The 16,696-nt window shown below is 36.3% G+C and overlaps 1 protein-coding gene across 8 annotated transcripts in view; it reads right to left on the bottom strand.

Moving 5' to 3' along the window:
- The window catches only part of LOC120421337 (protein GDAP2 homolog), a 150,600-nt gene that overhangs the window by 16,843 nt on the left and 117,061 nt on the right, over positions 1-16,696 (bottom strand). Inside the window, exon 2 of one of the 8 annotated variants that reach the window (XM_039584517.2) lies at positions 16,181-16,357. The exons of the other annotated variants lie outside the window; for them this stretch is intronic. Within the exon in view, the coding sequence (XP_039440451.1) occupies positions 16,181-16,287 (107 nt within the window). The 5' untranslated portion in view covers positions 16,288-16,357. The remainder of the gene's footprint in view (positions 1-16,180; positions 16,358-16,696) is intronic. 8 annotated transcript variants of the gene reach the window in all.

Genomic DNA, 16,696 nt, shown 5'->3' on the forward strand with positions numbered 1-16,696 from the left:
CATTGTACAATGCAGTAAAAAAATCTTTTTTTCCGAGTTTGGACCAAGACACTCTGCGCGACTGCTCATCATAGGAACATCTGTCATTATTTGTTATATCAACCTCCAATTATGCGAAATTGTAACCTCAATTAATGTCTAAAAGAAAAGTAAACCGCAAATTTTAGGTGAATTTGCATATGACCTGAGTTATAATCGACTTTTAGCACATTCAATGAACACATTTAAGAAATATTCAAAAAGAATTTGTACTTAACGGTGCACATCAACCAGAGCTTTTGCACCCAGATTTTTATTACAGTCATTTTAGTATCTTCAAAACTACGGGTACTATCGAAATATTTTTTTATTCATCTCATAAAGTACTGACCACAAAGTAATTTACAACAAAGTTTAACTAATTTTACAATCCCTTTGTTGCAGGATAGGGTCCGTAAGTTTGACAATTTTGGAATAAGACGACAACAACTTCCTTCGTTGCTGTGCACCCTTAAAAGATAACAATTCGAAATGATCGTCCTATTTTTTCACAGGTGCATTATGATCTAAACTGAATTTACCAAAATTTTGTCTAAGAAAGATTAAAGGTTGGACGTTTTGTTGCTAAGCTACAGCGGACAAACAGAAAATTCGAAGTTTTAAAAGTCTCAACCAAAAAGCCCCTCATTTTCTAACGCCAATACCTAAGCTACTGCACCCAAAACTGGGCAGCGCTTGTCCGAGAGAATAATGGCATCGAGTCGAGAGAATAGTGGCACCATTCATGGTCACAGAGAACACAGCTCGAGATTGGCGAGAGAATTATTCTAACGAGGTTCATTTGCAAAAAAAGTTCATCCGTCAAAAAAAAAAAAAAACAAAAGTGTAAACAACGGAAATCGAACCAGAAACCTTTGACATACTAACTCAATGACTTAACTGCCTCGGCCACCACAGCTTGGTAACTAAGGAGTGGTCAGATGTCAATGTATGAGACTTGTTTGGAGATTTATTGTATCAATTAACGAATGAACTCATTTGTTATGGTGGTGTGAGTTGGTAGCATTATTCTCTCGATTTGGCACTGAGCCCTCAATAAATTTTAAGGGAACGATTCTCTCGACTCGGAATTTTGGGTGTAATGGTCCAATTCTCAATTTTAAGTAAAAAAAACATTTGTGAAACTTTCTGATCTATTAAAAAAAAAAAGATTTGGAAATTTTGAAATCAAGACTAACGATTTAAAAGGTCGTTTTATTCAATATTTGACCCTTTTTAGATATCATCTTTAATACCAAAACTTTCAAAATATTTTTATCACAAGCAATCAGAAAATTTCACAAAAATTGTGCAAAATTAACTGTGGCTAAAAAGTTGCGGGTTTTTGTAACCTAAAATATATTGCTTATTGCGAGATAAAATCACGTTTCTCCATCGCTGTGAGTGACAGGACACTATTGCCGCCTTACTACCGCAGTATAAAAATCAGCAAGTTGAACTGAAATTCTGCGTTGATTTGGCTGTCAACCTGGTTTGTTTTGAATATTTTCCAAAAATTCAGCTGAAAACTCAAGGCAACCTTTGACAACGGCCAAAAATTTGTTCTGCGGTTGTCATGCGGCTGTCATGCGACCATTATCTTGCGGTCGTATCACCGCGCGTGAACTCTAATTATTAACGCCCCCAGTAATATCAAAGAATTTAAAAAATGGAATAATACGAATTTTGATATTTTTTTGTTGGTGAGTAAAAGTTTTTTTTATTTTTTTTTACAACTTTGTCTCCAAATCGATCAGAAAATTCCTCCTTTGTATGGAGAGCTGCCAAAATTTCACAAAATTCGAAGAGTGTATCAATGCTGATCCAAAACTGGCAACCCCAGCTACCATTTAACATACCGGAATTACTACAAAAATATCCTGTTGTCATGAAAAATTGCAAAAACTGTCAAAATTATAATGCACCCTTTTTAAATGTTCTTACACAAATTGAAAAAAAAAAATCTAAAAATCATAATTATTTCATAAATTCATAACTTCCGTACCAGATTTTGCATCATTTTAAATACGTATTAAGAATGTCAATGTCTAAAACTAGACAAAATAATTTGGTTATAAACCAGGTCATTTATTCGTAGGAAAGAAGTCATGCTTGTGTTTGCACAGGCTCCTTCTTAGTAGATGTAAACAAAGTGGGATCATTCGAATCTCACGTTACCCATTTTTTCCATCACTTAGATCATAGCCTACAACTTTGCCAAAGACACCAAATCGATCAGAAAATTCCTTTTCAAAATACAAATTTTCGTTTTGTTTGACCAGCCAGAACTTTGTCAAAGTTTCATCCAAATTAATTAAAAAAAAAAAAACAATATGTAGAGGAAATATACCCATTTTAAACCTAATAAGCGGTCGTGTTTGAATGATACTGGATAATCTGGAGTGTGAACATTTCTGTTTATTTTCACATTTATTAAAAGTTTTGCTATTCCTTTTACAAGCATTTAAAACAAATATTTCCCAAATGCATTCTAATTAGTCGAATGCATTATTGGGCCACGCCCATTTTCCTATTTTCAGCTTAGTTCTTTTTTCTTCCAGCGCTCTTTTGGGTCTGCTTAGTGCTGCCAAAATTGATGAAATTCTAAGCGACCTTTCACGAAGAGTAGCATTTATAGAGATTGTTTCCTGGGATCATTGGCTCACTCCAACAGGCGCTGCTGGTGGTGTTGGAGGTCACCCTTTGTTATTTATTTCTCTTCGCTTCTCGCTCGCCTCTCTTCAGCCATCGATTGGAATGGGTCGTCAAATTCAAACGTCAAAAGACTTGGTGCGTTTGTTGTTTTATGGCGTTTGCTAATTATTTACATGTTTCGGGGTAATTTTTCAAGTGAATGACTAACTAATGTTGAAAAGAACATGTTGCCGGTAGTTGGAAGCAATTTCATATCTTAAGCGCTTTGAAAACGTTAGCGCAAATGATCCTTATGAACAAAAGTGCATTAAATTTGATCTTTTTGTCCAGTAAATGGCATAAATTTGCGTGCTTACTTGAGGCGGTGCTGTTGCTGGTATGTTTATAGCCTAAATAGTATTTTTGGAGCTTTAATCGAGCATCAAACTCTTCATAAGATGAAGATAGGTGTTTGATTAGAAAGGGTATATTTCCCCTAAATCCTTCAACAACGCTTTTTTAATGATTGTAAATTTAATCATAAATTTGTTATAATTTGACATTTTTGTGATAAAAACCAAAGGAAAAGCCTGATCCTCAGTTGCGAATCGCAGAATGTTGGATCGGTCACTTTTTCCCCTGTTTACTTTGTTACTTCGATGTCGGACAGGGATCGCATCATCAGATGGTCGATACTCGACTGACATCTGGATCAACTCGATGATTGTTTTCGCAATAGTTTGCGTAAGTTTGATTGTGGATGAGGATGAGAAAAAATTTTTGAACTGTAAAATGCTATTAACGTTAACTCTGAAACACATTAAAGTAAAAGTACTTCAACCACGTGTGCGCATTTTTAACAAGAAAAAAACGCACATTTCCCGCTGATAATAGCACTTCCTGGGCCCTCTAATGATGAGCATTATTGCCAGGACAGGACAGGGGCAAACCCAATCCAACCCGAGCAGGACCCGTGCCATTTTCGTGCCATCGCTACATTAAGGTAATGAAATGACACCTATTAGAGAGAGAGAGCGAGGAAAGGGAAGGCAAAATGTAACAAATAAAAAACAACCAACCCAGGGAGTGGTTTGGGGCAGGTTCTACTCCGGTAAATTTATTGATTCTTGGCCAAGCCCCCCACCTGACCGCGTGAATTTCACCCTCATAAATCTTGCAGAAATGTGCAGTTTCAGCAGAAAGAGGAAAAAGTGTTCACTTTACTTGATTAGTGGGTACGGCGCAACCGGTTTAGCTCGGAGGAGAACTTGGAACCGAGGCGTTTTCAAGATCAAAATTTAATTAGACTGTACGGCGAAGGAGGAGGTCACTCCCCGTTGAAAGAGTGCACCAGATATGGGAAGAAGGTCCAAATGTCGGTCAACGTCGTCGTCCTCCAAGTGTCCAGTGAATAATTTATCGGCCAACTGCCCGAAGGCCTTGTTGCTCACGGACTTTTCAGGACATGACTTGCCATGCCTCTTCGGCAAACAGCAGCGGCAGTGATATAAGAGCTTGAAGACAAACACAAAAAAATATGATCGATCGATGGAAAGCACTTAAAGCGGGAGGTGGTGAGCACACGAGAGAGAGAGAGAGAGAGAGAGAGGGTACAGGACCATGTCCTGTAAAGTGCGCGACGTCTGTCAATTGATGTGACGAAGGATATCCGCGGGAAAGTATCGCTGACTTTTATCCTGTGCTTTGATAAATGGATTTTCGATGTTCGGTGGTTGACTCCGGAGACAGCTGAAATATCATCACGTTAGCTGGTATAGTGCAGAGCTTAACGACTTTGATGACTGGATTTTTATCCCCCATGGGATGAGACCCAAATTTGCCGGACTGTTGGCGGGACTCGTAATTGACAATTAACTTCCCGATTTCCCAGTACGCATCAGAGTGGATTCCCATTTGGAGTATGTCATTTCAAATGGGAAATTCTCACAAAAGTCAGACAATAATGTGTGTCATTTTGTACTAAGTAAAGGAGTAGTTAGTAACACAAACAAATATTTGAAATCTGAAGTTTTTCATGAATGCTTCAAGATTTACCTTGATTCTATTAAAAGGGTTTATTATGTAATTTCAATGTATGTGTAATTTTAATCAATGTAAAAGAACAAATAAGTAAATCTTATCGATGTAATTAAATTATTTAATCTTCTTTTCTTCAACCCTTTCAGGCCTGAATTTTCCAAAAAAATAAATTGTTTTTAGCTAATGATGGGAAATGAATTTTAGGACCAAATGAAAATTATTGGTTAGTTTACTGCCCATCAAGTATTCCGATAAAACGCGTTTTATGTTGGTCGCCAAATCTTCGCCACGGCCATTTCAAAGGGCAATTGGATATTAGCCGTTTGGTTTTTCGCTTCGGCAGCCAGAACTAAACAATATTTTGGTAAAATTTTAGTTTTACGTTGGAACATCCTCTACCACCTGGACCGAAAATCTCGATTTTGCCAAAAGTGGATAATAGCCGTTTATAAAAGATGGGCACTTTAGGAAATTCTATTTTTTGGGTTAATATTATAAAAATGTTCTTTCAGATCAGGCTCTTGCAGAATTAATTTCAAATCGAGTGATATTTATGTCGTTAAGCTCAAAAATAACCCCAAAAATGCGATTTATAAATTTTTAAATCCAAGATGGCGGCTATAATGCCCGTGATGAAATATTAGGAAAATGCATATATTGCGCTAGGATGTAACAAAATTGACTTTTTGGCGGGCATTCAGGGGTTTGTTCCGATGGGCATACTGAGCCCAAATCCCAAATATGAGCTTGATTGGACGTAACAGGAGCTGGCGCTCCGACCTTCAATTTTAAATGGGATTTAACCCGTAAAAAAAGATTTTTTCAAAAATGTCACTTCTTGAGGCATTTTGGCCACCAATGCGTTTACCAAAAACATCACTGGCGTGTAGGCCAGATCCTTGCGCATCTTTTGGTATATATATCATTGAAGTTTGGAGCACCCTGGAGCTCGGTACAGACCTTCAAAGTTTGGCATTTTTTCGAAAAATCGTCCCCGGCAAAAAAAGATATGCGTCGCACCTCGCGACGCCCGAGACGCCATTTGATTTTGCTGTTTTGATGTTTTTGGTAAACGCATTGGTGGCCAAAGTGCCTCAAAAATAGACATTTTTGAAAAAATCTTCTTTTACGGGTTAAATCCCATTTAAAATTGAAGGTCGGAGCGCCAGCTCCTGTTGCGTCCAATCAAGCTCATATTTGGGATTTGGGCTCAGTATGCCCATCGGAACAAACCCCTGAATGCCCGCCAAAAAGTCAATTTTGTTACATCCTAATATTGCGCATTTTGCACTTTACTAAAGTCTTGCGCAATTATTTTCATCACAGTGCCGTTTCATCACATTGATGACGAAAAAACCCGTTGCCAAGGCAGGCTGTTTATGTTTTTATGTTTGTTGCGAAAGTTTCAAAACTAATGGCTCCTCCAGTGCAAAGAGAGTGATTCGGTCCGTGTATTCCCGGAACTGGGAAGATTCAAAGAAGACAATTACGATTGCTTGTTCCGGCTGTGGAAATCGGGTCTTCGGTGCCAGGATGCAGCTTTGTTCGTACCGGGATCTTGGCATACGGCGGTTCTTCGTCTTCTTGCTGGAGGGATGATTGAAAACCATCGGGCGTTGCGCATCCCCAACATCCACTGGTCCGGCCAAGGATTCGGCGCTTCCGAGAGTGGTCCTCTCATGGTGAAAAGCACGGGAATCACGAACCGGATTCACGCTACCCATGCAGATCAATCTGAGATGGACGGGTGCTCGGAGTTTCGCCGTTGAAGAGTTACCCTTCACTACCCTGCAGCTTGTCTTCCAATGCCATTTAGGGCATGTAATATTTTTTTATTAAAATCTCTTAAAAAAATGTTCTTCCAGGTTTTAGCACCAGATGATGCTTAGAATTAGACTGATCATACTGAAAAATATACAGATTTCTTTCGTCCACAAGGCATTGTTTTTTTTTACCCAGAATATTGTTGAATTTAAGGCCAATTCTATACAATTTCATCTACAAAATCTTCATCCAAAATTGACCAGCAATCGTCCGACAAAATCATGGTCTCGAGCCGTGGGAATAATGGTACCGTTTACGGACTCAGTGAACACAGCTCGAAGTGCTCTCGAGCTCATTAGAAAAAAATAACCCGTCAAAAAAACTGAAAAGTTCCAACTACGAGAATCGAGCAAGGAACCTTTAACAGACCATCTCATTGACTTAACTACCTCGGCTACCACAGCTTGGTGACTAGATTTTGGTCAAAAGTCGATGCAATACACTTGTTTAGTGTTGATGGTGTGATGGAAAATCAGTTTGCCAACTGTGATGAAGATTATCCCGCAGCACTCTACTGAGGTGCAAAGTGCGCAAAGTTGACAGTTCTCAGTCCTGCAAAGCAGTGTGATGAAAAAATCTTGGCCTAGCACGATTGACACAAAACTCTAGGAATTGCTGCAAGGATTGTAACAGGAAATCAACCAATCAAAGTTGACTAAAATTCGCGGAACTTAAACTTGATGTTAAAAATGAGAAAATAAAAAGTACGACAAATAAATCTTCAATGTTAGTTATCCGAAGTTCCTAAGAAACCTTGGAATAGTCAAGGTTTCGGATAAACTAGTCTGTTACTGCAGAAGGTTACTGATAAATCCTTTACTTTTATTTTCTTTATTTTTGTGCTGTACATTCGCTAAAGAAATAAGATTTAAAATTTAAAAAAAAAATGTTTTCAAATCAAAATAATTAAGATTTCCAAGACTTGACTTAATCTCAACGAAAATGTTCTAAATCTGAATCTAAAATTAGTTTCAAAGGCACAATAAGATGGCCCGTACATAGCCTCCACCTGTACTTCGCAAAATCTAATCTTTATTTGAAGATTAAATTTTCAAAAATAGGAAACCTATGACTCATAGGTTGTTTTGAAAATTTACTCTAGATTTAAATAAAAAAAGTTATTTTTGTCTATATCATTAGGACCTTGCATAATGAAACAGAAGTTTTTCTCAATAGATCAAGCATTCAGAGATACAAGAACATCATAAAATTAATAAATCTAAAATTTTTGATTGCTTTTGAATGATGATCAGGAAATTTATTTTTTGTTTTTTGTATATTTTTTTTTCTAAGAATACAGAAAAAAACAATAAAATTTTGTTGTAAATAAGATTATTATCAATTAAATTTTCTTATTTTTTTTGTTCAGATAAAAAAATTGAATTTGAAAATGTTGGTTCAAAATAAGTATTCTATTCTTTTCAAAACCGATATAACATCGTCCCCGGGCAGGCGGTAATAACAAAATTCATGCCATTTCAATAACAAATACTGTTAAAATAACAGAAAGTGATATGGAATCTTCTTGAAAAATCTATTTTTGCATAATGGTTTAATAACAGTTTATGTTATCATAACAAAATTTGTTATTGGTCTGATATTGGTTGCAAGCCAAAACAACTTTGGAATAACATTTTTTGTTATGGAAGAATACTGCCAACTGTTATTGGGATGATCGGATTAGTTGTTAAAATAACAAAAAATAATAACAAAGATTTGTTCGAAGAAGAACAAAACATGTTTTTAGTCTGTTATTACAATAACAATCCAATAACAAAAAAATCCTAACGGGGAATAACAAATCTTGTTATAAATCACATAAAATGTTATTGGCCTAGTATTTTCAAATATCAAAAAATGTTATTCCCACGTTATTTCCGTCTGCTCGGGTCAAGCAAATAAAAAAAATGCAACAATTCAAAAAATGTGGTTCATTTGACTTTAAATGTTTTATAAACACTTTCGGAATGAGAAGATAACGCTTATATGTTTTTTTCCCAAACCCTTATAAATATGTCTGTTTTTTAATATTGTCCAATTAACACAATTAACAAACATTAAGTTTAACAATTTTTTTACAATTTTTTTAATTAGTTTTTTAAAGAATTGAGGCCACTGAAAATTATTTTTTAAGTTTTTGGCTTCCACCCTTCAAAGTTTTCCTAAAATATGAAGTGTCAAAAATATTATTGACTAGAATTGAATTTTGTATTGAAAAAAAAAAAAACTATTAAATCGACTATAAACTATAGTTTATATATATATTGACAATACACTGTATACTGCTTCTATATGAATTTTTGATAAAATAAATACTTTCAAATCATCTACAAATTTGGAATTTTTGGGATCCCAGATCGGTAAAAGAAAAAAAATATTTTCATTAATTCATTAAAAAATTTCCATTCATTAATGATAGCATAACTGCATTAAAGTATAATTCATTTTTTGATACCTTTTGCCAAACAAAAATATTTTGGAAATTGCATTGGAAATATCCACGGATGATATTGAAAACCATCCATAAACCACGTGGACACTTTTTTGAAATCTAAGACCCGCCCCCTCCCCCCCTCGTAGACAATTATCATACAAAGCAAGTCCCCCTTAATGTGTCCACGTGGTTTAAAGATGGTCACTTGACATGATGACATGATTTTAAACTCGTTAAAAAAATATTTCTCTTTTCAAAACAAAAATGTTGGGTGAATATTTATAACATTTTTGAAATCATTTATTTGAATTTAAAACACATTTTTATAAGAATAATTTAAGAATCTGTATACAGTAGAGGATATTTAAATATGTTTGGCAAGTTAAGGACTCTGTCATATTTTCATCATATTTGCTGATTTTAACTGCATAATTTTCAAAACTTTTTAAAAGCTTGATCATTTCTCGATTTCTACTAATTCATTCAAGAAGCTGTACTCGATCTTCAAAGTAATTAATTATTAGTAATAAGTATTTGACGAGTCAACATTCAGTGCTCAATGGAAATACATGCTCCTCCTCTACAGCAGATTTGAGCCATTTTTTTCAAATTGAAATGTTATTTTTTTAATTCAAAAATCATGCGCATTGAACTCTTCCAAAGAACAATTACAAAAAGAAAAATCCGGAATCTGTCATCTTTTCAGCACTCAAATGAGTGTAAGAATATACTTTTCAGTACTGTTGTTTTTGACAAAAAATAATAATGTCAAAACGAAATAAAAAATATTTGAAAAATCCTGCAATTCAACTATTATTTCAACAACAACTGGACGTTTGAAGACCATTACAATAACGTTTAAGAGAAAATTTATTCAAGAATCAAATTAACAGCTTCGAGAATAAGTTAACGCTTACTGAGATAAGCTTTACGAGAATTCGTGGAAAGTTTCTCCGTTTCTAAAACCAGCAGGGTCGCTAAAAAATCGTTTCGCGCGATCAATGAGTGAAGATATACACACACAGTAAGCGCCACTGCTCTCAACAAAAACAACGCGTTGCTAGTCCCGCTGTGTAACCAAGAAGGAACTCACACCAAAGCGATCGTTCACAATCATCCACTGGGTGGATCTCACCCGATTCGCGTCGTCAAGGGGTTTGTTTATTTGGGACCGCAACGAATCTTGAATCGCGAGCGGAGAGCGATTTCCAAAAATCGCGACTTGTAACAATCCATGATTGTTACAAGAGACGATTTTGGTGTTTAAGGGCAGGACCACGATTATACAGTTTTATTGAGAATAATTGTATTTAATATTTAATGTTCTCTAGAACGATTAGTTTTAATGTGAACGATTATAATAAATGAATTCAATCGATTACTTATTTCTGGAGTGTGTTAAACTCATTAAAACTGCATGGGCACGTTGGATGCGTTTCCGTTTGTTTTAGCTCAAAGAACGTGTTCGTGTTTGTGTGTTAATGCAGTTGCAGTTGCAGTTAAATTGAAATGCAGTTGCAGTTGCAGTTAAAGGTTGAACAAAGTTGCACAAGCTGTTAACTGCATAAAAATGCGTTATGTGGTGAAGCGCTTTCGACAAGAATTACCTCCCAACAAAAGAGCAACGGGTTTTTTTTTGTACCGTAAACCGGGGTGACTTTGATAGCCGGGGTGACTTTGATAGGTTTGCGATTTTTCCGCAAAATGAAGAACACAATTAAAATACGTACAGAATTGTTCAGAATCATTCTGACCGTGGTAGAAAAGTGTTCAAAGAACCTCAAAAAGAACTTTTCATGAAATTTTGAAAAGTTTAAAAAGTTAGTAAACTAAAATTAAGAAAATGGTGATGAAACTCATTATTTTAAACTTCTCAAAGTGTCATGATTTTCTCAATGAATAAAATAAGTTTGTAAATAATAAATAATAGGTATGTGTTTTTGAAACACAATTAAAAAAAAAACTTCAAATTTATAGGCAATTTCAGTTGAACAAATTTCATGTAAAATGTGAAAACTTGCGATTAGTGCTTCGAATTCAGTATAAAATGCAATATAAATCGATAATTTTATAAACAAAACTAGTTTTTGCAAATTTCAGGCAAAATTCCGACTTTTTAACAAATAAAATTTATATTTATTTTGTTAAAAAGCTTATAAACTTTGTTAACTAAATATAAACATTGATTTTTTTTTCTTAAAAACAATATCAGCAAACTTCAGTAATGGTACATTCAACGTACAAATAAAGTTTAAACATCCTAAATATGATTTAAACAAGAAAAACTCTGACTATCAAAGTCACCCCGGGTTTTTTTATCTAAGAATTTTTAACGTAACTATTTTTCTAATCACTATTGAAAAAACTTTTTTTCCAAAATAGTGCATGGACTTTGTGTGGCCTACCCCAGTACATGTTTTAAAAATAATAATGTTGAGTAAAACCTTACCAGTTGGAAAATATTCCAAAAACAAATTGAAATCCATAATGCTATAACATTTCAGTTTTATTTAACCCTAACCCTGTATTTCTAGTTTTCAAACGATTGGCATTAATGCCAAGTTTCGACTTATTTTAGGGAAATATGAGTATTCCTTCTCAATTACTTCTCTTCGTAAAAAGTAGTTATTGTTTGAAAAACTTTTTTCATTTAGAAATTGCGGGACAAATGTAAGGAATCAGGAAGTAAATGATTCGTTTCATTCTTATAAGATACTGTATACTGTAGGGACCATCGTAGACAATTTCCATACAAATAAAATCTTTTTTGTATGTAGCGGGCGCCAACCCCTCCTAAAGTGTCAACGTGGTTTGTGGATTTGTGGATGGTCCCGAATACAGTATACTGTATTATTACCTCATTCTTGACCAATATACCACAATAGACCATTCACCTGAAAGTCAATCCCCTTAACCCTCTACTGCAATTTTTTTTTTGAAAGAGGTTATTTTGAGCAACTTTTGTTCTACGAAAAACATTACTTCACTTGTTTTATGTTTTTCTTGTTTCCTTTTTTTAGTTTTTTTTAACACTGGAACGCCCAACGCATGCCCAACTTACGCGGACGCCCAAGCCTCCCAGAAAAGGTGGAACGGTAACTTCAACTCGCTGGTTCTCGGGCATTACTCAACCAATCGGGACAATTCTTGTTTCCAGTGATTTGTAAGAATGTCTAGATGAAATTTTGCAGAACTTGATTTGAACAAATCTGTAATTTCTGCGACCGAAAACATCGTTCCACCTTTTTTAAAACGACTGCCTCCGCGGAATTGTTGGCGATTTTTTTTTACATTCGAAAAAAAAAAAGTTGGAACGATGTTTTTGATCGCAAAATATACAGATTTGATCAAATTAAGTTCTGCAAAGTTCTAGAATCATCTAGACATCCTAACAAATCACTGGAAAGAAGAATCATCTTGATTGGTTGAGTTATGCCCGAGAACCATTGAGTTGAAGTTACCGTTCCAACTTTTTTGAAGCCTTGGGCGTTGGAATGTTAATTAGCATTTATCTTGTTTAGTTAATGTTTGTTTTTGATAGTATTTGGCCTATTCAAAAAAAAAACTCTTAAATAATTTGTAAATAAAACCTAAAATACAACTTGAATGTGAGGAAGGCACCAACCACCTTAAGGGTGATTAAGTAACGTTTTTAAATACAATTTTTGAAAAAAAAAATAGTTACAATAATCTGGAAACAATCATAAATATTTTTTTTAAAGTTTAGCGTATTTAGATAATTTGGGTTTATTCTGAAAATCAGTTTTTTTTTTAAATATTTTTATATCTGTTTTAGTACAAAGAGTGATTTTAACTTTGAGTGTAGATTTGCATCAAATGGTCACAACTTTGAACTTCGTATTTTTGATAAATTGATATGTACGATACTGAGAATAGTTTAAATGCCTCTAATTTAACAACAATGTTAGGGTTCAAATATTTGGGAAGGGGATTTTTAAAGATCGTTTTGGAAATCTTTAAAGCAATAAGTTGTTTTTAGTGAAATACATACTGTACCATGCCATGAAATTTGTGAAGAAACTATTAAATAGGGCCATGCAGCTTCAAAGGAGAGGGCTGCACGGACACTTTTTTGATACTCTGTATTTCAAATCACACCACAAATTGTCGTAAAAGAGCCGACTTATATCCGAATATACTGGACTAACTATCCCAAAAGTCGCTGGTTCGAATTAAAGCGCAGGAATTCGGCTTCATCTCCCCGAACCATACTTTCACACTTAGGTGACCCGGGTGTGAAAGTCTGTATCAAAATACAAGATGCTAGCCATTGGTACTATAAGTGGTCATGACCACGAGCCACGAGGCTTGTAGGCTTCCGAAAGGCTAACATGTGCTATAAAATACACCCTGTACACTGAATCCGTTCCTTGGTGCTGTTTAAAAAGTTATCTTTTCTCGCCTTTTTCAAGAATATTGCATAAAAATCGTCAGGTTTTTTTATATGTCCTGTAAACAAGCAAACCAATTTCTTATAGAAGCTTTTAAAAGAAACATTAAAACTCTTGCTAGAATTGCATTGCGTAAGCAAGCAAAAAGAAAACACGTGGCGCGCAAATCACAGTAACCAATGAGGAAATTCGCGCCTACAAGACCACCCCGGCGCTCACTGGGTTCCACCTTCAGTGATTGCTAGGAAAAGCAATCGGTAGCGCTCTCTGTGTGACAGCAAAAGTTGAGTCGCGGGTTGTTACAAGAGACGACTCGAGAGAGTCATGAGGGTTTTCTCTCTCGAGATAAAAAATAAACTTTCAGTCAGAGGTTGTTACGATCGCAGATTGTTACAACCCATGATTGTCGCTGAATCAGCTCTTGTTCGCGCTCCATGCACCCCTGAAAACCAGTTTGGTCGAACGTAACAATTCTCATGTCTGGCGTTTACCGATTTGCGTCAGCGCATTAATGAGCCATCTCATGAGCTAAATGTCACCCACGAAGCGTATTTTAAGAAATGTGATGTGCTAAGCTGTTGATTTGTAATTGCTGTGATGAATTCATTTGACAGACTATTGAAATAATTACAAATTAGATGATTTGAATCTTTTGAGGCACCGTGGTGTAGAGGTAAGCGTGGATGCCTCTCACCCAGTCGGCCTGGGTTCGATCCCAGACGGTCCCGGTGGCATTTTTCGAGACGAGATTTTTCTGATCACGCCTTCCGTCGGAAGGGAAGTAAATATTGGCCCCGGTCTACCCTAGAGGTTAGGTCGTTAGCTCAGTCCAGGTGTAGGAGTCGTCTCCCTGGGTCCTGTCTCGGTGGAGTCGCTGGTAGGCAGTTGGACTAACAATCCAAAGGTCGTCAGTTTGAATCCCGGGGTCGATGGAAGCTAAGGTGTAAAAAGAGGTTTGCAATTGCCTCAACAATCAAGCCTTCGAACACCTAGTTTCGAGTAGGAATCTCGCAATTGAGAACGCCAAGGCAATGCTGTAGAGCGAATAATTTGATTTTTGATTTTGATTTTTGAATCTTTTGAACAACAATAACTTTAATATTTGTTGGTTGGAATCGATCCAATATCCACAAAATTGCATCTTTTAAAAATCAGATTGCAAACATTATTATTTCTACGTGATTTTCGAAGAACCAACCGAGTGCGCCAACAAATGAGGGTTCAAATTATCGATAATTTTCCTTTTTTTTCCCAGCGTCGTCATTTTCCGGAGTCCAACACCACTTTGGGGCAGCATTTGCGAGTATAGACTAAAAATAGCCCAACCGTAATCAATTTTGTCTGGTGGCCCATTTGGCCGGTTGTCCACTTTATACGAGCAGCTCGAGCAGAGGCTAGAACTCGAGCAGAATTCCAAATTTGCCATGCTTTGGGCGGGGGGAGTGTGGGTGGTCCACGAGGGGGAAAAAATGGATTCGATCCACTTGGTTGAGTTACCATCGTTGAGCCAGCTTGTTCTAAGTAGGGAACCTTACGGGAGGTGGAAATTGAACACGAAATTCTTGAAGACATTTCCAATTCAGCTTCCTTCTTCCAAGATCCTCAGCAGAAGCTGCGACGCAATTTCGATCCCCATATCAATTCAATTAGTTGACACTTTTACCGGTTCGATTCGGGCGAAAAACGGCTCTAATGAGTCTGGGCAGGTCCAGATTAGGAGAGGGAGCGCAGATTCCGCAATCGCCAACTAGGGAAAGTTGCTCGCCAAGGGTCTGCCTCTTTGTGTTGATTGCGGTGAGATTGATTGAGCATTCGCCAAGTTTGATTGCGGGGGAAATAAACTTCACACTAATCGGTTCCAAGTAGTGCGTCAATCTAGTAATCGTCGTAAATTTGAGGAAAACATTGGAAAACAGAAACGTGGCGCCCAACTCGAGCGGAACGAATTGCGTTCTAACTAGGTTGTCTGGTTTGAGTCGACAACAGCTCAATCGAGTGGGAAATGTTTTGTTGTTGCCAATATTTGTTCCATATCAAAACAGTTCAAGAGGATCGCCATGAAACACTGTCTGGCAACACTGCCAACAGTTAGACAAAATGAAAATTGATCAAAATATCATGAAATAATCACGAAAAAAATCTTTTCTGTACATATTTTTCGGAAATTTATATTTCTGGCAACACAATTTTATATTAAATTTTATAGAATTTCAATTTCAATTATCCTAAAAACATAACACAAATCTAATTGAAATTTCATGAATTTCAAAGAAAACTTTCTGGCAACACTGCAATCACATAAGAAAACATTTGAAAGTTTCAACAATTTCAACTTTTCCTCAAACCACGTCCACCATCAAATTGTTCAATTTCAGAACTTCAAATATTGCCCGGCAACGACATGAGCCACTTGAGATGAGCTGGACAGAGTTCGGACGAGGAATGCAGCAGCGAAGAAGTGATACTTGTCACTGGCAGCAACAATGGGGCAACACAATCATCATTTCTTGTCCCCACATGGTTGATGTGAGCTGTGAGTGTGTCTGACAAAAATCCGGACGCAATTTGGCAACAACGGACAGTTTTGAATGGGAATGTGACCTTGAATTTACGATTATGATGGGCTTCAAGGGTAGACGTCCCTATTCTTAAGTTAAAAAATAATACTAAAATTACAATTTATTACCGTGAATATTTGACAGAAAATTATACAGAACAAACTCGTGCGCAGAACAAACCACAGTACTTTTCACGTTCTAACAGTGAATTGTAATTTTTTAAACCCTGTCTATCAGTAAATCGCTGAAAAAGTATTCACCTTTCCTCCGCCGTCTCGATGTGAATCTGCTCCTCGGGCAGTTCCGCCGGAATCGTGACCGTGGTGTCGTTCAGATCGATCGATTCCATCGCCACCATTTGTGCCATACTTTAGGGCTATTATTTACTTTCACTTAACACTTAGTTATTGTGCTGCACTTTTGTTTTGCGCTGTATTCTAAACGAAAATCAGGAAAAAAATGAAATTGCTGTTTGCAACACGTGCCACGAAACTGCCTTATCATCACACTGTTTGCCTCATTTAACACACGGTTTCACTTGGTTTTCCTTTCTTCCTTCAAATTTGGTTTTCACCCGCATACACAGACTCTAATCGATTGGTTTCATTTATTCACGTGTGCACCACCCGCCCAGGAAACGTACCGTTACGATCGTAAGCGGGAAAAATCTTGTTTACATATTCGAACACCTTGAATTAACGTGAGCAAACGATAAAGCTTTGTGTGGTTGTTTCAGGTTTCAACACTTTTATAGTGTGTAAGAAATGGTTCATTTT

This window comes from Culex pipiens, chromosome 3 (assembly GCF_016801865.2).
Source record: "Culex pipiens pallens isolate TS chromosome 3, TS_CPP_V2, whole genome shotgun sequence".
NCBI classification, from domain to species: Eukaryota; Metazoa; Arthropoda; class Insecta; order Diptera; family Culicidae; genus Culex; species Culex pipiens.